Source organism: Mercenaria mercenaria, chromosome 16 (genome assembly GCF_021730395.1).
Source record: "Mercenaria mercenaria strain notata chromosome 16, MADL_Memer_1, whole genome shotgun sequence".
Lineage (NCBI taxonomy): Eukaryota > Metazoa > Mollusca > Bivalvia > Venerida > Veneridae > Mercenaria > Mercenaria mercenaria.
In genome coordinates this window covers 7,964,106-7,989,812 of record NC_069376.1, presented here as the reverse complement: position 1 = coordinate 7,989,812, position 25,707 = coordinate 7,964,106, and the positions used below count along the sequence as shown (strand labels likewise).

Below are 25,707 nucleotides of genomic sequence, written 5' to 3'. Positions count from 1 at the left end.
CAAACATTTAAAACATTTAAAGTTCCATTATCAAAGATATGACATGTAGGCTAAGTAGTACATGCAAGAACTTTGATAATAAAATTTCAACAAATTTTCTTAGATGTAAATTTGGTATTTAATTTTGGGGTCAAGTTATGAAGAAAATTAGCAATTGAAAAAATGTATTGGCACTGAAATGGTATCCTTAGTTTACGGGTATTTTCCCATACGACTACACCTTTTTAGCTCACCTGAGCACAATGTGCTCGGGTTAAGCTATTGTGATCACTCACCGGCCGGCGTCCGTACGTCCGTACGAAAGTCCGTCCGTCCGTACGAAAGTCCGTCCGTCCGTCCACACTTTCCTTTAAACAACATCACCTCCTAAACAATCAGGCTAATTTTGATGAAACCATACAGGGATGATCCTTTGAGGTTTTCTTTAAAAGTGTTCAAAAAATTGAATTTCGTACAGAACTCTGGTTGCCATGGCAACCGAAAGGTAAAACTTTAAAAATCTTCTTGTCCAAAACTGCAAGGCCTAGGGCTTTGATATTTGTTATGTGGCATCATGTAGCGGGTCTCTACCAAGCTTTTTCAAATTATCCCTCTAGGGTCAAATATGGCCCCGCCCCGGGGGTCGCATGGTTTATCTAGCTTACATTAACATCTACGGAGATACTCCCAACAATCAATTTCTGATCATAACTGGGTGGTCTTTGAAAATCTTCTTTTTTATAACCATAATACCTAGGGTTTTGATATTTAGTATGTAGCATCATCTTGTGGACCTCTACAATGGTCAAATATGACCCAGCCCTGGGGTCATATGGTTTATATAGACTGATACAGAGAAAAACTTTGAAAATCTTCTTGTCCAAAACCATAAGGCCTAGGACTTTGATATTTATTATGTAGCATCATATAGTGGGACTGTACCAAGATTGTTCAAATGATCCCCTTGGTATGAAATATGGCCCGCGCCGGGGGTCACATGCTTTATATAGACTTGTATAGGAAAGAAACTTTAAAAATCTTTTTGTCTGAAACCACAAGACCTAGGCTTTTGATATCTTGTATGTAGCATTGCCTTGTGATCCTCTACCAAGATTGTTCAAATTATTCCCCCGGGGTGAAAAGAGGCACTGCCACGGGGTTCCCTAATTTTACATAGACATTATATAGGAAAAATCTTTAAAAAAAAACGCAAGGCCTGTGTTTTTGATATTTGGTATGTTGCATTGCCTAGTGGACTACTACCAAAATTGTTCAAATTATGCCCCTGAGGTGAAAGAGGCCCTGCCCTTGGGTCCCAAATTTTACATAGACTTGTGTAGGAAAAAACTTTGAAAATCTTCTTGTCTGAAAGTTCAAGGCCTATGCCTTTGATATTTTGTATGAATCATTGCCTAGTTGACCTCTAACAAGTTTGTTCGAATTATGTCCCTGGAGTGAAAAGAGGCCCAGCCCCAGGGGTCACTTGATATATGAGTTAATTAGGAAAAAATTATCAGATCATATTTCCTAGACTGTTTAATTATAATTACCTGATGACCCCAAAGTGATAAGGATCACCCGACTGTGACCGTGACCTACTGACCCACTTTCTTGTTTTTTAAGATAAGTCTTGAAATTTGGTTAACATGTATAGTTTTGCACACCGATCTGAAAACTGATTTTCAGTGACCATGAATGTGACCTACTTTCTTGTTTTTTAAGATAAGCCTTGAAATTTGGTTGAGATGTATAGTTGTGCACACCGATCTGAAAACTGATTTTCAGTGACTATGAATGTGACCTACTGACCTACTTTCTTGTTGTTTTTTTTTTTAAGATACAACCTTGAAATTTGAATGACATGTACAGTTTTGCACACTAATCTTAGAACTGACTTTCAGTGACCATGAATATGGCCTACTGACCTACTTCTTGTTTTTGAAGCCTTAGCAAAGAAATTTGATCAAGCAAGCAACTTTACTCAGGTGAGCGATATAGGGCCATCATGGCCCTCTTGTTTATATAAATCTGTCATATTTCTGTGAACTCTATTTTTTTTAGAATACTATTCTTATGTGTTTATAAGTAAAATTATATCCTAAGCTTCGCAATCTTTCTTCGTTCCTGACATTGAACACTGTTAATCGGAACTGACTAGCAAATTTGTAAGAAATAAAAGCAAAAAAGGGACTGAAAACGACGTGCTTAAAAATAGATATATCATTTAAGTAATAGTTAGTTTACTGTAGGCGAAGCATTTTCATTTTCGTTACAGTTCCGTAGATGGCAGCTCGTGGTATACTTTCTACGAATAAAATCTTAATGATTCTAATTGAAAGAAGAAAAAGAGAAGAATATGTAGGCCTAATTTATGTCAATGTACAAGCGAGGTCGCGTTCGGCGATAAAAATGGGTTAACTAGTATATTTTTCCGTTCATGACCATGGATCATATAGTATACATAGGGGTAGGGTATAAAATATACGGTGGCATTTTCTCTCTTGTCTGGTGCCAATGTGCCAGATTTTGTGCAGGATCCAGACTTTTTATTTTTGGCGTTAAAGCTGCACGTTTTTTCCATGCTGATCTCGCGGGTACTAACAGAGATGTACATGCCTTCATTTTTTTTCATTGTTCTAGCTCAGATATGATCGCCCCGTGTTCACTGGTCGTCATCATCAGTTGATTTTCATTCTAGAGCTCACAATTTTGGCACATCCAAATGGGTTTTCTTTAATTAATAAAAACCCAGTAGAATTGATAATGGATGACAATTGCTTACAAATATTTAAGAAATAATATATCTCATCCAGTGATTTGTCGTTGAATAGCCTAAATCATTGTTTGGAGTTCAGATGCGAAGGAATTATATCACGAGGGCGCAGCCCGAGTGAAATAATAATACGCATCTGAACTACTGTTATTTCGATTCTAACACGTTACCAAGGATTTTTAAGTAGCTCTACTAATCAAATATTTGCCCGTTTTCAGTCGGTTTCTTTTCAAGCGCGCCGCTATGCCCTTTGACGCCATTACGTAATAATTGTGACGTCAGAACAGTGATTTGTTGAATAATAATTCACTGTTTTCTGCCTTCTTTGTTTAATAGGAAAATGAATCGGATCGTGTTAGAATGTGTATTTTTATCACAAGTTTACTTGACGTCGCGGCAGTGAAATAAAGACAGTTCATAACTTTGACATCGTCGTCGTTTAAACTTAACAGTATAGGAGGCATTTGTCAAACTGACTTGCTTATAACAGTTAAAGAAAGTAGAATTCTTTATGTTTCTTCAAGAAAAGATAACACGTGATTAAAAGAATATTGTGGCTTTCCACATTAATTTTTATAAAACTCGTTGAAAAAGTTGATTAAAATTCTCGACAGAGCCCCACATTTTATTATTTCATTTAACTCGTTTAATGAATTCAATATGAAAAAAAAAATCATGTAATATCCTTTATGCACAGAACGGGCAAATGGTAATGTGAGAGTTAATTTGGATCTATTCATGTAATGTAAACAAGTAAAATACCACAACACAATCCAGTTTTATTTCACCTTACTTCTGTATTCAATATGATAAATGAATAATAGTTATCCAATAAAGTTACATAAGGAAAATGCCTTATATCAGAACCATTCTAGAAAAAATCATAGGCTATATGTACAACTTCAGTTGAATTTTGCCGGATCATAGTAAAGCATGTTATGGTTCAATCATATAGGACATGAAATAATAGCAGTTTTGTTACAGTCTTGAAACCATTTATATGTCATTTATAGTTGATTTGATCTTTCTTATAAAACGTTTGACAGACACTAGATATAAGGTCTTAAAGATAATCAAAATATGCCACAGAAAAAAATGCCTTATCAGAATATGCAAAATGAAAGAAGAGTAAGTAAGATAAGACTCCCTAAGCACATTGACAAAAACTTTATTTGTACTTTAAACATGTTGAAATATGAAAGAAAAGTTCTCTAGCACAACTAAAATATGCAGTTACGTATAATTTGAATATTTTAAGCAAAATAAGTCTTTTCTAATTTTCAATTTCAGTTTTTTATCAATCAAAACTATCTTATACAAATAAAAGCATCTTAAATATTATTGGTATAGGAAACCTTCATTTGTAACAATTTACAATTAAAAATGTAAAACAATCTAAAAAAAATATCAACAAAAACTAAATAATAATACTAGCATTTAGGAGTGACCTGTCGCTTTTATTAATAGATTTGAAAGGTTACTGGAATAAGCCATTTCAGTAAAGGGGTACCTTTTTATAACTTATTTTTATAAAAAAATGTTTAAATATTTGCCTCTTCCACAATTAGACGCGGTGGTGCAGCGGTAAGCGTGACGGCTCTAGAATCTGACTTTTGTGACTTGGAATTTCAACGGAGATCAATACTTTTTTTTTCAATTTATACTTTTTCCTTCGTTTTATATTTTGGTAACTTACATTTAAAATGATAATAATGTAAAAGATGTATTTGAATTGCATTACTTGTATCATTTTGCTATTTTCGCATATAACATAGGTTTTTGAGATATCTTTTTGATTGTGAATTATTCAGCATGGTTGAAATAGCTCTTAACAATTTGGTCATTCAACTAGCTGATCACACTGATTCGCTGGCCAGTGAGTTTGAGGATGCTCCATTGGGCACGTGTGTTTGAAATGTATTGAATGTATTGAAATTGTATGAATGAAATTGAAATAATGAAATAAAATGAAATAAAAAACATGAAAAATATAGATAAAACAAATTCAATCATTAAACAAATCGTCCTGAGTGGGATTCGAACCCACAGCCTCCTATCACAAAAGTTAAATCACTAGCAAGATTCGAGACTTACAAAGTCTGTTGAGATCAAATAGTCTGTAATAATATTAATTTCTTCACACTGACACTAAATTATTTTCTCAGAAAAACATTTTCTCTCTAGGCTCAGAGACAGAGGCAAGAGATATTGCAATATTTTTTTTAGAAAGTGGTATCAGAGAGGATTGATTTTATGGCCAGGTGCTTTACATTCAATGACTCTAACGACTGATGCCAGCCTTCCAAGATTCCTGAATTCTACCAACTGAGCTAACAATGCAATTTCAATTTGTTTGAAATATATTTATTATAGTTTTAAATAAGACAAATACCTTTCAAACACTTATTCAATAAATGGAACAGTTTAGAAAATCCAAATCTAAAAATAGAAACGACAGGTTACTCCTAATTGCCAATAATAAGATCAGCGAACAATAATCGTAACCTAAATAACAAGACATAAAAGATAGCTGTATCAATACAAGGACTTATTTTGATTGGTTGTTCTTGTAGCGCATGACTAAGTTAAATTGCATTGATATGTAACGCCTTCGTAAGCAAACTGATTCACAGTCGTATTTATATATTATGTTCATTCAATAACCGGATACATATGCGTTTAGTTGTTTATATTTCTGTTCGATTATCGCATACAAAGTTAATGATTATTTTCATGTTATGTTTGTTCGATGATAAAAACAAAAACGAATAAATTGACTCTCGCACAGTAAATGTATGTCCAATAACCGCAGACATATTTCATATGGATACCTTACTGTACCTATGCGTTCACCAATATCTGCTAAGTCGAAAAAGGGGCATAATTCTGAAAAAGTGCAAAGTAGAGTTATGGAATCTGTGCACTGCATGTCAGATCACCACAGTAAACGTGTGTGAAGTTTAGATCCACACCAAATAGTTGGTCTGAGATACCAGCTTACATATAAAACCTAAACTAAACATTTCTAAGTCGAAAATCAAGCTTTTACTGAGATATCGGTTGACATACAAAAACTTAAAGAAATCGGGACGCCGACTCCGACTCAGACGAGGACGCCGACGCTTGGTGAGTCTCATAGCTGTACCTATTCTTTGAATAGTCGAGCCGATAAAATGTCAATGAACACATTGCAGTGTAATCATTTGATATGATAAGAGTTCAACTTAAAATATAGATAAAGTTTCAAGAAAAACACTAGCTGAATGAAGAAGCTCTTGAACGAGTAGGATAGTATACCGTTGATGAAACAATAGACGGCAGCTGTGGCGTTACATACTTAAAGTGTATAAATCAATGCGCATTGTGCAAAAAAAGACATACATAGTATAAGCTGGTGAAGAGAAATATTCGTCGCAAAATGAGTGAAATAGGTGACACGGGACTTAATGAGCGCAAGCTGTCTGGAAATGAAGGTGAGTCTTTATAATATATAATAATTTTTAAATTATGAAATTATGAAATTAATGCTCCCTGGTTAGATATGCATTTTTTGCCTTTAGAGTTGATTATAATTTTTGCGTAAAAGTTGATAGAACTTTTCAAGTGTTTTAATATAATTATATGACTTTGATTAATATTTTCGTTAATCTTTAAACTACAAGTTTTCTTTTTTATCATTCAGATATGCAATGGTATCAATTAGAAACAAAATGTTTCGCTCAAAAGAAAAACGCTTGATTAGCCTAACTTTTCTGCCATCCTAATAAAAGTTTATTTCTTTCTGCAACTTAAAGTCGCATTCAGATATGTTCACTTTTTCGCATAATCCTATTACCTTGCATGTTATTACAAATTACCTTGCATGTTATTACAAAGAGAAACGTTTATAGAAAACCGTGTTTAGTCACTTTATAATGGGTTCGGTAACTGGGAATATTCCTTAAATAGATACAAGCAACTCATGATTGTTGATATGAATACTGTGTTCTAATACTTTTTTATCAATTTCCTTTTAGCTTACCGTCATCAGATGGTGAGCTATTCAAATCACTCTGCGTCCGTTGTCCGTCGTCCTTCCGTCCGATAACAATTTGTCGTTATCGCATCTCCTCAGAAACTACTTAGGGGATTTGGACCAAACTTTGTTAGAATGATGTATTGGTACCCTAGTTAAATCAGACTGGTTTAGCAGTTTTTTTAGTGAGTTATGGTCCTTTGTTTATAGAGGCTAATTTTTCAACTGATCTTCATGAAGTTTAGTGAGAATGATTACCTTGATAAAATCTAGGCCGAGTATGAAAATATGTCATCTGCAATAAAAAACTAGGTCACTAGGTCAAATAAAAGAAAACAACTTGTGTATGCGATGGAGGCTGCATTTTTCAACTGTTCTTCATGAAATTTAGTCAGAATGATACAATTGATAAAATCTAGGCCTAGTTTGAAAATCGGTCGTCTGGGGTTAAAAACTAGGTCACTAAGTCAAATCAAAGAAAAAACCTTGTGTATGCGATAGAGGGTGTATTTTTCAATTGATCTTCATGATTGCCTTGATAAAATCTAGGCAGAGTTTGAAAACGGGTTATCTGAGGTAAAAAACTAGGTCACTAGATCAAATAAAAGAAAACATTGTGTATGCAGTAGAGGCTATGTTTTTAGCTCACCCTCAATAAAATCTTGGACGAGTTCGATATTGGACCATCTGGGGTCAAAAACTAGGTCACAAGGTCAAATCAAAGGTAAAGCTTGTTAACACTCTAGAGGTCACACTTTTGGCCTAATCTTAATGAAATTTGTTCAGAATGTTTTCCTTAATAAAATCGTGGAAGAGTTTGATATTTGGTCATCTGGGGGTGAAAAACTAGGTCACCATGTCAGATAAAAGGAAAGGCTTGTTAACACTCTAGAGGTCACATTTTCGCCCAACGTTAATGAAACTTGGTCAGAATGTTACTCTTAATACAATTTTGGATAAGTTTGATATCGGGTCGTCTGGGGTCAAAAACTAGGTCACTAGGTCAAATCAAAGGTAAAGTTTGTTAACACTAGGGGTCACATTTTTGGCCCAATCTTAATGAAACTTAGTCAGAATTTCACTCACAATTAAATCATGAACGCATTGGATTTTAGGACATCTGGGGTCAAAAACTAGGTCACCAGGTCAAATCAAAGGAAAAGCTTGTTAACATTCTAGAGGTCACAATTTTGACCCAATCTTAATGAAACTTGGTCAGAATGTTACCCTCAATAAAATCTTGGGCAAGTTTGATATTAGGTTATCCGGGGTGAACAACTAGATCACCAGGTCAAATCAAAGGAAAACATTCTCAACACCTTAGAGGCCACATTTATGACTGTATCTTCATGAATCTTGGTCGGAATGTTTATCTTGATTGTTTTAAGGTCTAGTTTGAATCTGGGCCATGTAGAATAAAAAATAGGTCACCATGTCAAGTCAAAGGAAAAACTAGTTAAAACTGTAGAGGCCACATTTATGACCATATCTTAATGGAACTTGGTCAGAATGTTAATCTTGATAATTTAAAGGTCAAGTTTTAATCTGGGTCAGCTGAGGTCAAAGGCTAGGTTACTAGGTTAAATCCAAGGAAAAGCTTGTTAACACTCTAGAGGTCACATTTATAATTTTATCTTTATGAAACTTAGTCAGAATGTTAATCTTGATGATCTTTAGGTCAAGTTCGAATCTGGGTCATGTGGGATCAATATCTAGGTCACCGGGTCAAATCAGAGGAAAAGCTTTTTAACACTTTAGAGACAACACAAATTTTATGACCATATCTTAATGAAACTTGGTCAGAATGTTTATCTTGATGATTTTAGGTCAATAGGTCAGGTGAGCGATACAGGGCCTTCACGGCCCTCTTGTTCAATTAATTTTCATGAATTTTGGTAAGAATGATAACATTGATAAAATCTAGGCCGAGCTCGAAAATAGGTCATCTTGGGTCCAAAACAAGGTCAAATCAAAGGAAAACCTTGTGTATGCAATAGAGGCTGCATTTTTCAATTGACCTTCCTGTAATTAAGTCAGAATGACAACTTAAATGAAATTTAGGCCGAGATTGAAAATGGGTCATCCGGGGTCAAAAAGTTGGTCACTAGGTCAAATCAAAGAAAAACCTTGTGTATGCGATAGAGGCTGTATTTTTCAATTGATCTTCATGAAATTTGGTCAGAATGATTGCATTGATGAAATCTAGGTCAGATTAGAATGTGGGTCATCTTGGGTCAAAAATTAGGTCACTAGGCCAAATCAAAGAAAAACTTTGTGTATGCGATAGAGGCTATACTTCCTGAAATTTGGTCAGAATGATTGCATTGATAAAATATGGTTTACATAATTTTATATGGGAGAAACCTTTTGAAAATTGAAAATCTTCTTGTCCAAAACCAAGAAGTTCAGGGCTTTGATATTGGTAATGTAGTATCATCTAGTGGTTCTCTACTGAGTTATCCCCCTAGGATCAAATATGGCCCCGCCCCTGGGGTCACATGGTTTATATAAACTTAGATAGGGAAAAAGCTTTAAAAATATTTCTGTCCATAACCTACAACATTCAAATTTGGACTACTTGTACAGTTTTGAGCGGCTAGATAAACTTTGACATGAGTTGACCTTTCTCTTGACCTAATGACCTACTTTCACATTCCTGTATCTACAACCTTCAAAATTGGACCACATGCATAGGTTTGTATATCGAAATAAACTTTGACCTTGACATTGACCTAGTGACCTACTTTCACATTTTTGAAGGTACAGGCTTCAAATTTGGACCAAATGGATAGTTTTGTGTTCCCAAATGAAATTTGACCTTGATTTAGACAAAGTGACCTACTTTCACATTTTTCAAGCTACAACCTTCAAATTTTGACTACATGGATAGTTTTATGTACCGAAATAAACTTTGACCTTGATCGTGACCGAATGACCTACTTTCATATTTCTGTATCTACAACCTTCAAATTTGGACCATATGTATGGGTTTGTGTACCTAAATAAACTTTGACCTTGACATTTACCTAATGACCTACTTTTACATTTTTGAAGGCACAGGCTTTAAATTTGAACCAAATACATAGTTTTGTTTTCAAAAATGAAGTTTGACCTTGATTTTGACTAGTGACCTACTTTTACATTTTTCAAGCTACAGCCTTCAAATTTAGACCACATGCATAGTTTTTGTGTACCGAAATGAACTTTGACCTGAGATTGATCTAATGACCTACTTCACATTTCTCAAGCTACAGCTTTCGAATTTGGACCACATGCTTGGACCACATGCACAGCTTTGTGTACCGAAATGAACTTTGACCTTGATTTTGAACTTGAGCTACTTTTGAAATTTGGGACATTCAAAAATGACTCAACCGCGGGCGCATAGACCACTGTATAATCTCTTGAATAATTCATATTTTTTTACATGTTTCATTGTTTTTAAGACATGAAGAGGAAGAGAGGATCAAAAGTGAAAACAAAGCTCTCAAGCAGAAAATCATGTGCATCATTTGTAAAGCGGAACCTAGATCGGTTCTCTTCCTGGGCTGCAAACATCTCGCCGTATGTGAAGCATGTCACAGGGATTGTACCAATTGTCCACTATGCGACCAGCGCATCAAGGCTTTCATTGATGTTGTGTGGGCATAACCACCAAAAGGGCACATGTACTGTAATTATAAACTACAAACAACACGTGTGATGTTTTATACTGACAATTTCGGAGAAAATATTCATCAGATCTTCAGATCTGTACATTCTTCAAGACTGTGATAATTAGCGCTTTCTGTGATATACGTTTTGTGATTCTACAAACCAACATACAATTAAGAAACAAAAAGTACATTTGTAATTTACTATCATAACTATGTTCTTTTTATCCTTTTTATATTTTAAGTAAGTTTTGTTTAACCTGTTTACCATCACTAAATCAGAATCGAATAATAAAAAGATCACCATAGAATAATTATTTGAAATGTTCAGAAATCACAATACACTTTTTTGAAATAATCAAACAACATGGTTCTTTTCCTTTTACCTTGGTATGTTTTACTCTTGTATGAACGTATATAACACGGAGTGTGTCTATAAATGAACCCCGAAATGACGTTGTTGAACGTGTGTACCTCGGTGTGCAGACACACGTCCGTACAGACGCACGGACACACAGATACCTCAGTACCTTGGAGGGTAAGGTACCGTATAACGGGTATTTTTACCTGCTGCCAGTTTTTATTATTTTTTACGACCAAATCAGATTCGTAATTGTTGACCTCGTAAAAATTCGCCACATGAAGTCAATTAAACAGGTAGACCTTGTGATTTTGTAAATTTTGAAATTGCATAAAATAAAATCATGTGTTTTCCCCATATCCGTTATCTTTAACAGCCGTAAAAATAACCCGTTGTATGGTATATCATTGCGTGCGTGCGTATATTTGTGCAACCTTTGAGAGGTAAAAAAAAACGAAAAAAAAAAAAAAAACACCAACACACCGGTGTGTCTCAGCGTACCGAGGTAAAGAATTCCTTTACCTCGGCAAGTTGACCTCATAGATATAGGATACAGTTCGTCACTGAGTGACTGGTGACTTTTGGTTTATACCCCGATTTTACTCTTTGTTACTTGGCAACACAATGATGTGCATGTTTATTCTACCCTTGTCTGACTGGTGTCGCTGAGCTCGACATCCGTTTCCGGTTAGAACCCGATGTCCGCAGAACAAGGTTAGCTGATGAATCCACAAGTGTACAGGCTTGACTTTTATGCTAAGTGTGTCGATGATTCGACTTTCAGAACGTATGTTTTCAGTATCGAAATGTGTCTAGCCGTTCGGATCTGTACATAAAGAATCTGATTTTGGAGGTACGGATCCATACTTTTAGATAAGTCTGAAAAGTATCGTCAGGAATACAGGCCTCCTTTTATCAGAGATTTTAAGTTGATTACACCTTTTATGTTTCGCAAATGAAATCTTGAATAAGATTAATCAATAATCACCTAAAGTTTGAACCTAAATGGTCACAAGATGCCAGCGTGCACTCAACTGTGTACTTATCATTTCAAAACATGAATTATCAAATAATCACGCAGAATTAAACGGGTACAAATTAACAAGACAAATCTATAAAGAACCTTTTTGGTGTCAAGGACACAAATGTTGAAACCCACTCATGAGAAAAGATGTGTTTCCCAAACGTTGCTAATATACCAGCCCGCTTGGAACAACGGTCACTAGGTGGTACCCGGTATCTCCAACGCTTACGGTCACGGATTCTGTTGCCTGGGGTCAAACAGACCAGCCCTACCTTGCTAGGAAAGATGGGCGTGGTGGACGACAACCTCTACAACGGCCACTCTGTACGTCCCCGGGTTCTACGGTTACTGCAGAAAACTCACGAATACACGTTTAAGGCCAAATTTGATGTCCGCTGGTGTTAAAACAAACTTTTCCGCGGATAGCTAATATGCCGGGTCCACATGCACGATTTTCTTCTACAACAGTTAATTGGTAGGATCTCGGGATCTTCTACGGTTACTGCTACGGGATCTACTACTGATGGCCTAAGAAACCATTACATCCTTTCTTCGAAACAACAACTTTCAGGAATGGTCGCCATCTTGTTACCGTAGCAGGTCACCCTCCTACAACGGCCACCGGGTCCGACTCCGGGTTCTTTTACAATTACAGCACATGACATTGCACCGAAAGCAAAGCTCGCATGTACCCGTTAAGGACAAACTTTGATGCCGTCTCACAAGAACAAAATCATAGAATGCCCATTATATCTGGTCCGCATGCACTTACCCCTCTAGTGCCCCCCCCCCCCCCCCCCCCCCCCCCTATGAATCTCTAAGTTTTCCAATTGCTACGACCACGCAATCTACTGCTTTGTGCCTAATATTGAAACATATCTGATGCCAAATACATTAATAATTTTTCAAAAACACAAGAATATGGAAAGTTTCAAGATAAATTGTTCATTCATAAATTTAAAAGTTAAAATGACTATTGATTAATAACAAGTAAGACCTATTATTTCAAAATATTAATACGTATGTCCTTCAGATTTCCCCCAATTTGTTCAGTGCTCTTGCGTCACAACATCTTCCATATAAAATTGAAATACATATACAAGTAGTTTGTCCATTCCCATTTATTAACTGGCCATATTGATTTAAATTATATAAGAAATTACGTGTATGTGTAACACATTTTCTAATAATGTATGGTTCAAAAACATGTTATTGCTAATATTGTGCGTTTCATTTGACCTGGCGGGGCGGAGTTGATCTTTGACTTTTGCAAGTAATGGTAATGGTAATCTAAAAAACCGAGCAAAATCGGTAGAAGAATAATAATTATTAAATTCCGTAATCATTCGGTAACCAACGACTAAAACTCAACGCTTCATTGGTTAAAATGTGAGTTAGATGGCCACTGAACAAGAAATCGGATTGTCGAATATACTACGTACATATTTTGCACAATAATGCAGTGGACCGTCCCGTAATCCCGCCCCACCAAAGAATATAACTATTTTTTAAATGTATAAAAAATACATTGTAATAATGAATAAGTGCTTTCACAACGAGTAGGCCATAGATACGTTCAAGTTGTGATGACTGCATTTGGTGACGTCAATACGATAGTTGTAATAAATTTCACGTTATACATTTATACAGCATTTTTTTTCGATACTGTTCACTGTTCGCAGTGGAGAAAAACTTCATTAAATTCCGGAAGTAAATAACCGTTTCATGAATGAAATAGCCGTGAGAACATTCTTTAAATAGACTTAAAACGTCAGCGTACACAGTTACAATCGCTTTAAAGATTGTATTGCGGTTTTTCAGACATCCGATCAGCGTTAAGATTACAATTTCAACAAACGGATCACAATAAGTGATACGCTCTGTTCTTTTGTTGTATGGTATCGGTTTCCTTTTTTTAAAAAGTAAGATACTGGCCTGAAAATGTTATTTAATGTTTATAGTTGTAACATGTTGACTGTCAATCAAAATGCCCGGGAGTGAAATCTTGCATTCGGCAACTGGACTTTCTACAGATACTCTTGAGACTAGGAGGCCAGTTCAGAAATGGTTTCGCGCTTATCTTTGCTACACACCGAGTACGTTAAAAATCTTACTGTTTGCAAGAACCAGGCTAAGTTAGCAATACATGTTTGTATCTAAAAAGATTTCTTTCTCTGTTCTATGGGCTTTCTCCAGCTCTGTTCCCTAGTCAGATATCTCTTTGTCTGAACTGTTGGATGGAGTTTGCGCCCGCACTGCCATTAACTGCCATTATATTTAAATCTCTTTTCAATATGTTTGCTTCAAAAAGAGCGTTATAAAAATTTAAATTTGAACCAAATACATAGTTTTGTTTTCAAAAATGAAGTTTGACCTTGATTTTGACTAGTGACCTACTTTTACATTTTTCAAGCTACAGCCTTCAAATTTAGACCACATGCATAGTTTTGTGTACCGAAATGAACTTTGACCTTGAGATTGATCTAATGACCTACTTCACATTTCTCAAGCTACAGCTTTCGAATTTGGACCACATGCTTGGACCACATGCACAGCTTTGTGTACCGAAATGAACTTTGACCTTGATTTTGAACTTGAGCTACTTTTGAAATTTGGGACATTCAAAAATGACTCAACCGCGGGCGCATAGACCACTGTATAATCTCTTGAATAATTCATATTTTTTTACATGTTTCATTGTTTTTAAGAACATGAAGAGGAAGAGAGGATCAAAAGTGAAAACAAAGCTCTCAAGCAGAAAATCATGTGCATCATTTGTAAAGCGGAACCTAGATCGGTTCTCTTCCTGGGCTGCAAACATCTCGCCGTATGTGAAGCATGTCACAGGGATTGTACCAATTGTCCACTATGCGACCAGCGCATCAAGGCTTTCATTGATGTTGTGTGGGCATAACCACCAAAAGGGCACATGTACTGTAATTATAAACTACAAACAACACGTGTGATGTTTTATACTGACAATTTCGGAGAAAATATTCATCAGATCTTCAGATCTGTACATTCTTCAAGACTGTGATAATTAGCGCTTTCTGTGATATACGTTTTGTGATTCTACAAACCAACATACAATTAAGAAACAAAAAGTACATTTGTAATTTACTATCATAACTATGTTCTTTTTATCCTTTTTATATTTTAAGTAAGTTTTGTTTAACCTGTTTACCATCACTAAATCAGAATCGAATAATAAAAAGATCACCATAGAATAATTATTTGAAATGTTCAGAAATCACAATACACTTTTTTGAAATAATCAAACAACATGGTTCTTTTCCTTTTACCTTGGTATGTTTTACTCTTGTATGAACGTATATAACACGGAGTGTGTCTATAAATGAACCCCGAAATGACGTTGTTGAACGTGTGTACCTCGGTGTGCAGACACACGTCCGTACAGACGCACGGACACACAGATACCTCAGTACCTTGGAGGGTAAGGTACCGTATAACGGGTATTTTTACCTGCTGCCAGTTTTTATTATTTTTTACGACCAAATCAGATTCGTAATTGTTGACCTCGTAAAAATTCGCCACATGAAGTCAATTAAACAGGTAGACCTTGTGATTTTGTAAATTTTGAAATTGCATAAAATAAAATCATGTGTTTTCCCCATATCCGTTATCTTTAACAGCCGTAAAAATAACCCGTTGTATGGTATATCATTGCGTGCGTGCGTATATTTGTGCAACCTTTGAGAGGTAAAAAAAAACGAAAAAAAAAAAAAACACCAACACACCGGTGTGTCTCAGCGTACCGAGGTAAAGAATTCCTTTACCTCGGCAAGTTGACCTCATAGATATAGGATACAGTTCGTCACTGAGTGACTGGTGACTTTTGGTTTATACCTCGATTTTACTCTTTGTTACTTGGCAACACAATGATGTGCATGTTTATTCTACCCTTGTCTGACTGGTGTCGCTGAGCTCGACATCCGTTTCCGGTTAGAACCCGATGTCCGCAGAACAAGGTTAGCTGATGAATCCACAAGTGTACAGGCTTGACTTTTATGCTAAGTGTGTCGATGATTCGACTTTCAGAACGTATGTTTTCAGTATCGAAATGTGTCTAGCCGTTCGGATCTGTACATAAAGAATCTGATTTTGGAGGTACGGATCCATACTTTTAGATAAGTCTGAAAAGTATCGTCAGGAATACAGGCCTCCTTTTATCAGAGATTTTAAGTTGATTACACCTTTTATGTTTCGCAAATGAAATCTTGAATAAGATTAATCAATAATCACCTAAAGTTTGAACCTAAATGGTCACAAGATGCCAGCGTGCACTCAACTGTGTACTTATCATTTCAAAACATGAATTATCAAATAATCACGCAGAATTAAACGGGTACAAATTAACAAGACAAAATCTATAAAGAACCTTTTTGGTGTCAAGGACACAAATGTTGAAACCCACTCATGAGAAAAGATGTGTTTCCCAAACGTTGCTAATATACCAGCCCGCTTGGAACAACGGTCACTAGGTGGTACCCGGTATCTCCAACGCTTACGGTCACGGATTCTGTTGCCTGGGGTCAAACAGACCAGCCCTACCTTGCTAGGAAAGATGGGCGTGGTGGACGACAACCTCTACAACGGCCACTCTGTACGTCCCCGGGTTCTACGGTTACTGCAGAAAACTCACGAATACACGTTTAAGGCCAAATTTGATGTCCGCTGGTGTTAAAACAAACTTTTCCGCGGATAGCTAATATGCCGGGTCCACATGCACGATTTTCTTCTACAACAGTTAATTGGTAGGATCTCGGGATCTTCTACGGTTACTGCTACGGGATCTACTACTGATGGCCTAAGAAACCATTACATCCTTTCTTCGAAACAACAACTTTCAGGAATGGTCGCCATCTTGTTACCGTAGCAGGTCACCCTCCTACAACGGCCACCGGGTCCGACTCCGGGTTCTTTTACAATTACAGCACATGACATTGCACCGAAAGCAAAGCTCGCATGTACCCGTTAAGGACAAACTTTGATGCCGTCTCACAAGAACAAAATCATAGAATGCCCATTATATCTGGTCCGCATGCACTTACCCCTCTAGTGCCCCCCCCCCCCCCTATGAATCTCTAAGTTTTCCAATTGCTACGACCACGCAATCTACTGCTTTGTGCCTAATATTGAAACATATCTGATGCCAAATACATTAATAATTTTTCAAAAACACAAGAATATGGAAAGTTTCAAGATAAATTGTTCATTCATAAATTTAAAAGTTAAAATGACTATTGATTAATAACAAGTAAGACCTATTATTTCAAAATATTAATACGTATGTCCTTCAGATTTCCCCCAATTTGTTCAGTGCTCTTGCGTCACAACATCTTCCATATAAAATTGAAATACATATACAAGTAGTTTGTCCATTCCCATTTATTAACTGGCCATATTGATTTAAATTATATAAGAAATTACGTGTATGTGTAACACATTTTCTAATAATGTATGGTTCAAAAACATGTTATTGCTAATATTGTGCGTTTCATTTGACCTGGCGGGGCGGAGTTGATCTTTGACTTTTGCAAGTAATGGTAATGGTAATCTAAAAAACCGAGCAAAATCGGTAGAAGAATAATAATTATTAAATTCCGTAATCATTCGGTAACCAACGACTAAAACTCAACGCTTCATTGGTTAAAATGTGAGTTAGATGGCCACTGAACAAGAAATCGGATTGTCGAATATACTACGTACATATTTTGCACAATAATGCAGTGGACCGTCCCGTAATCCCGCCCCACCAAAGAATATAACTATTTTTTAAATGTATAAAAAATACATTGTAATAATGAATAAGTGCTTTCACAACGAGTAGGCCATAGATACGTTCAAGTTGTGATGACTGCATTTGGTGACGTCAATACGATAGTTGTAATAAATTTCACGTTATACATTTATACAGCATTTTTTTTCGATACTGTTCACTGTTCGCAGTGGAGAAAAACTTCATTAAATTCCGGAAGTAAATAACCGTTTCATGAATGAAATAGCCGTGAGAACATTCTTTAAATAGACTTAAAACGTCAGCGTACACAGTTACAATCGCTTTAAAGATTGTATTGCGGTTTTTCAGACATCCGATCAGCGTTAAGATTACAATTTCAACAAACGGATCACAATAAGTGATACGCTCTGTTCTTTTGTTGTATGGTATCGGTTTCCTTTTTTTAAAAAGTAAGATACTGGCCTGAAAATGTTATTTAATGTTTATAGTTGTAACATGTTGACTGTCAATCAAAATGCCCGGGAGTGAAATCTTGCATTCGGCAACTGGACTTTCTACAGATACTCTTGAGACTAGGAGGCCAGTTCAGAAATGGTTTCGCGCTTATCTTTGCTACACACCGAGTACGTTAAAAATCTTACTGTTTGCAAGAACCAGGCTAAGTTAGCAATACATGTTTGTATCTAAAAAGATTTCTTTCTCTGTTCTATGGGCTTTCTCCAGCTCTGTTCCCTAGTCAGATATCTCTTTGTCTGAACTGTTGGATGGAGTTTGCGCCCGCACTGCCATTAACTGCCATTATATTTAAATCTCTTTTCAATATGTTTGCTTCAAAAAGAGCGTTATAAAAACCTTTTTTTACACACAGTACTCCCATAGGATTTCTTTCTTTTTTCTTCAGAATGAATACAATGAGTAACATTAACTAATATTTGTGCATTTAATATCTTCTTGAACAGTTGTGCCAAATTTACGCCAAACTTGACGCATCAGAAAAATAAACAGACCATGAAAACTCGAACGTGTTATACTAAGTCTTAGTACGTGCGCAGTATCTGTGCACATGGTCATTCGGATAGCTATTTGGTACTGTCGCCCTATTAGAGAGAGATATTTCAAAACTAGGTCAAACAAATTATCATTTAGTTGAAGACAAGCCGAATTAATTTAGATCGTGTATGACAAATTTCAAATTTTCAGTGGATTTAGAAAGAACCGATTACCTTCTGATAGCGAGCTTATTTTACGCATGAAGTGTAGTTTAGAACCCGTATATGTGAGATTCAAAATAATAGACCATAATCGATTGGCCACGGAAGCCTAGGATTTAGTCCTAGTGATAGTTTTCATGATCTGTCAAGTACTGACTTTTACAGTGTATTTTAGATAATCAACTGACCAAAATGTTTCCACAAAAATAAACCCAGAGTATCTGGTGTGAAAATTACAAATTTATACACGGTATTTTTCGTAAGATGTTCCTTTAGATATGTTTGTAGAAGGTGGTTACGGAGTGAAGTATAGTACCAGCAAAAAAAATACCTAAGACATAAAACAGGAAAATCAGGAACATTAAACAACACGCATTGTAATATGACAAAAATCGTGAAAATGCGCAGGTTTTTAAGCAAGTAAAATAGGTTAAAAATCGTACACATTTCCAAAGGAATCGTTGGTCAGTCAGAATGTATTCTCCCCAACAAGATGAGTTTATATGCATGACTGGACACGATAAAAACAATCACGAAGTACAACGCAATATATAGCCTGGCTCCCTGGATTCCGTAGCATGGTTATTTTTTTTTATATAAATACTGCAAGCAAAATAAGAAAATCTTTAGCCTCTAAAAAAGCACATTTTATCTGATGACTGAACCTATGTTCGGAGCCAGGGGCAATAAAAAAAGTCAATGTAGAAACAACCTGCTGGAGTTTCTTCCCTCTTAATGAATATACATATATAATATGTAAATAAGAACAAACATAGGGACCGGAGCCAGTCTAGATCGCAGAGTATACAGACAGGAATCAACGGACTACGGATAACTGATTCGATGACTGTAGAGGTTAGAAGGTAGTAAATGCCTCCGCTACTAATTATGCCTCCGCTACTTATTATGTCTCCGCTACTAATTATGCCTCCCATCACATTATGTCTCCCACCACACTGTGATATGGGAGATATATTGATTTAATCCTCTCTGTGTGTGTGTGTGTGTTTCTGTGCGTGCGTGCGCGTGTGCGTGTCTCACCAAGATTGTCCGCACATTGCTCATCCTATCTTCACTAAACTTGAACGGAACGTGTTTGCCAAACAGTCCTCGGCCAAGAACGATAACTAGCCAAATCGGCCTTGGTACTTTTGAATTATGGCCCTTTAATTACTGAGCGGAAGTCCACCCAAACCACCAAAAAATTACTGATCGGAACCATATTCACCGAAACCACTTTGAATCACTATAGACACTCATTCAAACCACTTTGAATCACTAAAAGATTAGGCAGTTGTGGGAGACATGCACTTTTCTCAAAAGCAGCTCTAGTTTCTTTGTAAAACAGCAGTTTATAACATGTTTATATCAACATTTTTAGCTTTTCACTTCTTGCGAAACTACTCCTGTTTTGAAGAGCTGTCTTTACGCTATCAAAGACTGTTGATCCATATGCCATGAAAACATGGTCACCCGACTGAGACACGTGATGAAAAACACTATTATTGTGTAGGTAGACATCAAGAAATACCTTTCTTCACTTTCATTTAAACAAACAGCATCTACACAACTTTGGAAGCATATTACATAGCTTAAATCATCTTAGATGTTCCTCGTTTCATTCAAGCATAAAAGAGCTTATATTCAAGACACCGTGATTTCAAAACTCTTGAAAAACGCGTACATTTGGCACCGTGAATATATCCCGCTATTCAGCATCTGGCACGAAAATGGCCATTGGTACGAACTACATTCGAGCGGACCACGGAGGCACATCCGGCGAATAACAACCTTCGTACCTAAAGAGATGTATAGTACCTACACCCATTTTGTAAAAATGAAATCTTGACATTTCTACAAACTCCCTAATATTGTTAGGGTGCCTCCATTATTCCAAACATGAAGGTTATCATCAGTAGATCAAGCAGACTGCCCAATACAAAAATCTCGTCCAAAGAAATTGAGAAGTAAACTTCTGAAAATGGAATATTGATAAAAGGTATGTAATTCAGTAAGTATAGTGAGCAACATGCCAACATGAATGGTCTCTCTTGAATGGGGTACAACAACAGCAAACAACAAGAAAACCCAAGAGCAGTTTATAACATTGATGTCACCCTAATGTTTATGTAAGATATATCTTCACAACATTCCAAAGATCCTGATGCACTACTGATCTGTTAGCTTCGAGGTTTATTTGTACAGCTGGGCCTTGGCTGATTTAGTCACACGTTTATCTTATAAAATACAGTTAAGTATGATCTATATCAAATTTAACAACGAACGAAAATTGTAACAAAAACCGTAATACATCTAAACAATATTCTATTTATAAACAACCCTCGGATAATGGATTTGTACACGGTTGAAGTTCAAGTACGATACGGAAATGACACAATAATTGCACAACCTTAATCCGTATGTGCGGAATGCTGAATAAAGTACTGAATAAACTGCTGAATAAAGTAGCGAATTAAGTACTGAATAAACTGTTGAATGATGTAGCGAATTAAGTACTGAATAAACTGTTGAATGATAGCGAATTAAGTACTGAATAAACTGTTGAATGATGTAGCGAATAAAAAACTGATGAATAAATTTGTGAATAAAGAACCATCTCTAGCCTCGTCTGAGAAACCCTTTCTCAAAAGACAGTAACCTGTTATTATGTAATAAACATAGCTCTTCTTTTTCTAAGACGAAATTGCAAACAAAAGTATATTCAGCTACGACTAACAAAACGCAGTATTTTACTGCTAGAAAATACATACAATATTTGTCAGAATTTCTAAAAATCAAATAATTGCGTGCAAATTATTTCAGAATGGCACACAAGGTAAAAAGGTAATTTTGCAACGATTTAACCCTTAAAAAAGAAGTTTCATTAGGGTATCATAAAAATCTTCTTTTTTTTTTTAATTTGTTGCACTGAAAAATGAAAACTGTATTTTTTTCTGAATGTGAAACTTTTTTCTGTAATAGATTTTACAATGTAAAATCATAAGATACATGTATGATCTAGCTACATTTTAAAAAATATTAGTAACAAAGATTTTTTTTATTAATACTTGAAATTGCATATTTGGCTGCCTTATAGGTTATAAAACACTAAAGTTAAAAAGTATAAAACATTAATATATAAACAACCTTTAAAATGAAAACAAATATTAAACATGTATTTTGTTTTGTCATAAACTGTTTACACATTCTCCATGGCGCCTGCTGTGCCTAGGTCTTGCTGGAGGAGAATATAGTTGTAGGGTTACGGCTGGTATAGATGGTGTTAGTAATGACTGACTCGGTAAAACTGAAAGAGTCTGATCCTGTGTAGGATTGCACTCTCGTGAAAACTGGGTTGATCTGGAACAATATGAGACAGAGAATGAGTTTGAAATGTAGAGGGTAAAGTTTGGTTGACGCTAGAAGATGAACTAGGTATAAGATCAATACGCAGATTTCTACGCATAGGTTTGGGGTAAATATCCGTGCTGGAGCAGGGACAAGAATCCCCATTGTACTTGACATCATGTGGTCAGAGATTGTTATTACAAGCCGGCTTTGGATTGGTTGAAAACCCCGTAAGATTCATTTAGACGTAAGCTGATTGGATAAAAAGGTTATGTTTACAATTATAAAATTTATGTCAAAATCAAGCAATATATAATGTTTACAATTCTGTATTTAGAAAAGTAGGTGTCAGTGGACATTTTGCCTCTAAATGCCATTCAAGAAAGGGGTTAGGTTTGTTTGAAGAAAAATTGTAAGAAATTTGATCGGATAAGCCTATATAGAATTGCTATTTTTATGTGTCTGAAATGCTGCCTTACTGAAAGAATCACATTTTAATAGTCATTTCTCAATTTTGGGGCATGTGACAGGGTCATTTCTTATAATGGAAGTCTATGGGAAAAGCAGTAGGAGTGTCTGACCACGTGGCAGTGTATTACGGACCAATGTAGGTGCAAGTGTATTCCGGATGAGAAATGAAAGTGAGTAAAACATTCCAGTTTAATGTTCTGAGTCTCTGACAGGTTCCTTGCAGGTTTCTGAATCTTACAGACTGTTTGATCTTCATAGGAGATGTCCGCTACAACATAGGGCTCCTTCTCCTAGTTGTCAGTCACTTTGTTCTTGCCTTGGAGATGTGAGCTTCTGACCAACCCAATGTCACCTAAGAATGAATGCCATACATAAAATGTCATTTCTAGGAGTTGTGCCAAGATATGTAGAAACAAAAAGACAGGAATGCTATCCAAACGTAAGAAAGAGTGAGGAATAGTCTGTATGACGGGATTTGGTAGCATTATATGCCTAAACAAGGGCTTGGACATACTCTGTCCAGCTTCCTTTCTTGTCATGAATTAAAGTTCCTTATATCCGAAAAAGTGTACGTTTAAACCTTTCTGTAAAAAACATTGTTCTTGCGATGTTTTTTTTTTGGTGGGGGTGTGGCTGGAGGGATAGTACAGGGTCTGCGGACGTTACCTGATTTGCAGAGTTCATTTATAACCGTGCACAAAATCTTGCGACCTTGGTTGGTGTAGAGCTGCTCTGGGAAGGAATAATGAGCAAGAAGCGCTTCAGCAGTAGAAGTAGCCTTTTGATTTCTACAATAATTACCATTGGCATATCGGTTGAAATTGTTCGTTATAACTTTGGATTTTTCAAACTTAAGAAAATCCATGCAGACGAAGTGCTTAGTCCTAAGCTAGATGGGTTTAAGCACAGCAGCTTCCTACAAATACAAGGCTTACTTAAAAAATGCATTGGTGATTTGAATTTTACTTTTGAAGGTGTCGTTGGAAAAAGCATCGGGTAAACTAAACAGAGATATCTTTGATTGTTTATAGCGAAGAACCAGGGCATAAAACCCTAACTATTTAACGGATATGGCAGCAGTTCCCATCAAAATTTAGTTCAGAGACTTAATACAGAAGCTTTATTTTCACTGCAACAGAGCAACAAACACTTCCGTTGCAGTGTAAGGTTTGTAATATCCTGTGCTGTTCTCACTTGCGTTGGGGCGTGTTTATATAAAATATCACTTGTTTCGCCAAAATATGTTACACCTGTACATCTTTAAGGAGATAAATAAACGAATTCAATTATATATTATGTTACACAGTAATTTGTTATTTGTGGAAATTCCTAGTTCTATAAACATAATAAATAACAAATTGAATAAAAACACATATCATCATATGTATACTCCAACCCCCTTCTATTCAGAAAACGTTCACGGCGATAATTTGCTATTCTTAGCATGATGTGGCCCACAAACGCACATGTGCATTTAATTTAGAATATTTCTTTTTCCTTCGAGGAGAGATCGGATAAAGGATATGTTTAACTTTTCAAGATGCTTTCTATTTAGTATAAATTTTAAAGATCTTGATATTCCTAAACCTTACCATGCTTTAGCTGTGGTTGCTGCGATATGTGACTGTCATTTCCCATTGTTGTCAAAAGTAATGCCAAGGTGTTTATGATGTTCGGCAGCTTTGTTTGGAATGTTGTTCAGTATTAAGACTGGGTGATTTACTTTGTTCTTTTTTTTTCTTGCGATTAGGAGCGTTTCAGTTTTGGAAGATTTGAAGTCCACGAGCCATTTGTTCGCCTAGTTGTGAATCTTATCTAAGTCTGTATTTAGAGTATCAGCTACAGTTAATGGATGGTCTACGACAAAAAGAAGACGTAATTGAAAAAATATTACAAACGGGTTGCTTTAAAAATCTAACAAGTGCATATAGATTTATAAATAACAAATATAGTTAGAGGGGCAGGAAGTAGTAAGGGGTATAAAAAGATGGGAATCGGGAGAGGAAGTTTAAAGGGAAAGTAGAACAAGGATGAATAAACGTTCCCAGTTACACTACAACGTAAACCACAATAGCGCAGACATTCATGTACCAAAGATAAACAAACAACCACACCCAACTAACTACCACAGAAAATGAGACAAGTAAGATGCGAGAACACAGTAGGGCACCGCTTTAGACTCGAAATCACACAAGCAGAAAAAAAAAACAATCGTGTACCGCCTTAGGATCCCGCCTTCCAAAATAAAGGGGAGCTAAGAAAACTAACTCAAACTAAAGGGGAAGGGCGTGGGGGGAGTGCAAAGGAGCGCAGATGCCAGGGGGTGGGGAAAGATGGGAAGGCGTTAGGGACAGTGAGGAGGAGAAAAAAAACACTTACAACAAACAAGACAACATACGTAACAGACAATAAAAGACAGACAGAAAAAAAGAACAGTTAAAAAAAGGGCATCGCCTTGGAACGGTCAGTAACCTATGTAAAAGAAACTGGGAAAGTTGCGTTTGGTAAAAAATAATACTTATGAATCCCCACTAAACTTATTGAAAAGATCTACGTTAACAAAGCAAAGATTCGGAGCTTTTTCTGCAAGCTTTACTTTTGACAGATTTATTTTAGCTAAATTGCTAAATATAATCACTTAACTCCCACGAATTATGAGTACAATAATGATGAATTTTCTAATGAAGTATTGCTAATGAATTTTCTAATGAAGTATTGCTCCAAAACTTGCCATAGCTATTAAGGCATTAGGCCCCTAATAGTAATGTTTAAGAAATGGCATTTGCTTGGTGTATTCATACAGTTGACCGTGCTTTACATTGTGTTGCAATTTTTTAAAAACTTTTACCGTGCCGTTTTTTTTATAAATTTTGTATAATTAGTGGTATTTCCTCAAGCTCAAGTGGGGACAAATTTCAAAGTGACGGCCTTTATCTAAAACGTTTACAGAGAATTCATTTTACCGTTATTTTTTATGAAAGAAACATCAAACTATTGGTAAACATATATAAAACTTAAGTTGCAGTAAGAATAAAAAGTATAATTAAGCCGTGCCATGAGAAAACCAACATAGTGGGTTTGCGACCAGCATGGATCCAGACAGGCTGGTCA

At 36.0% G+C, this 25,707-nt stretch overlaps 1 protein-coding gene across 1 annotated transcript; it reads left to right on the top strand.

The window, feature by feature from the left end:
* Window positions 1–6,121: 6,121 nt before the first annotated feature.
* Window positions 6,122–15,060, top strand: LOC123539693 (death-associated inhibitor of apoptosis 2-like). Its single transcript, XM_045324418.2, has 2 exons — window positions 6,122–6,225; window positions 14,514–15,060. Exons 1-2 carry the CDS (start codon window positions 6,171–6,173, stop codon window positions 14,717–14,719), a joined length of 261 nt encoding a protein of 86 aa, XP_045180353.2. The 5' UTR covers window positions 6,122–6,170; the 3' UTR covers window positions 14,720–15,060.
* The last annotated feature ends 10,647 nt before the right edge of the window (window positions 15,061–25,707 follow it).

Coding starts and splice junctions, on each gene's coding strand:
- LOC123539693 (XM_045324418.2), top strand. CDS start 6,171: ATGAGTGAAATAGGTGACACGGGACTTAATGAGCGCAAGCTGTCTGGA. Junction 6,226..14,513: donor CAAGCTGTCTGGAAATGAAG/GTGAGTCTTTAT, acceptor ATTGTTTTTAAG/AACATGAAGAGGAAGAGAGG.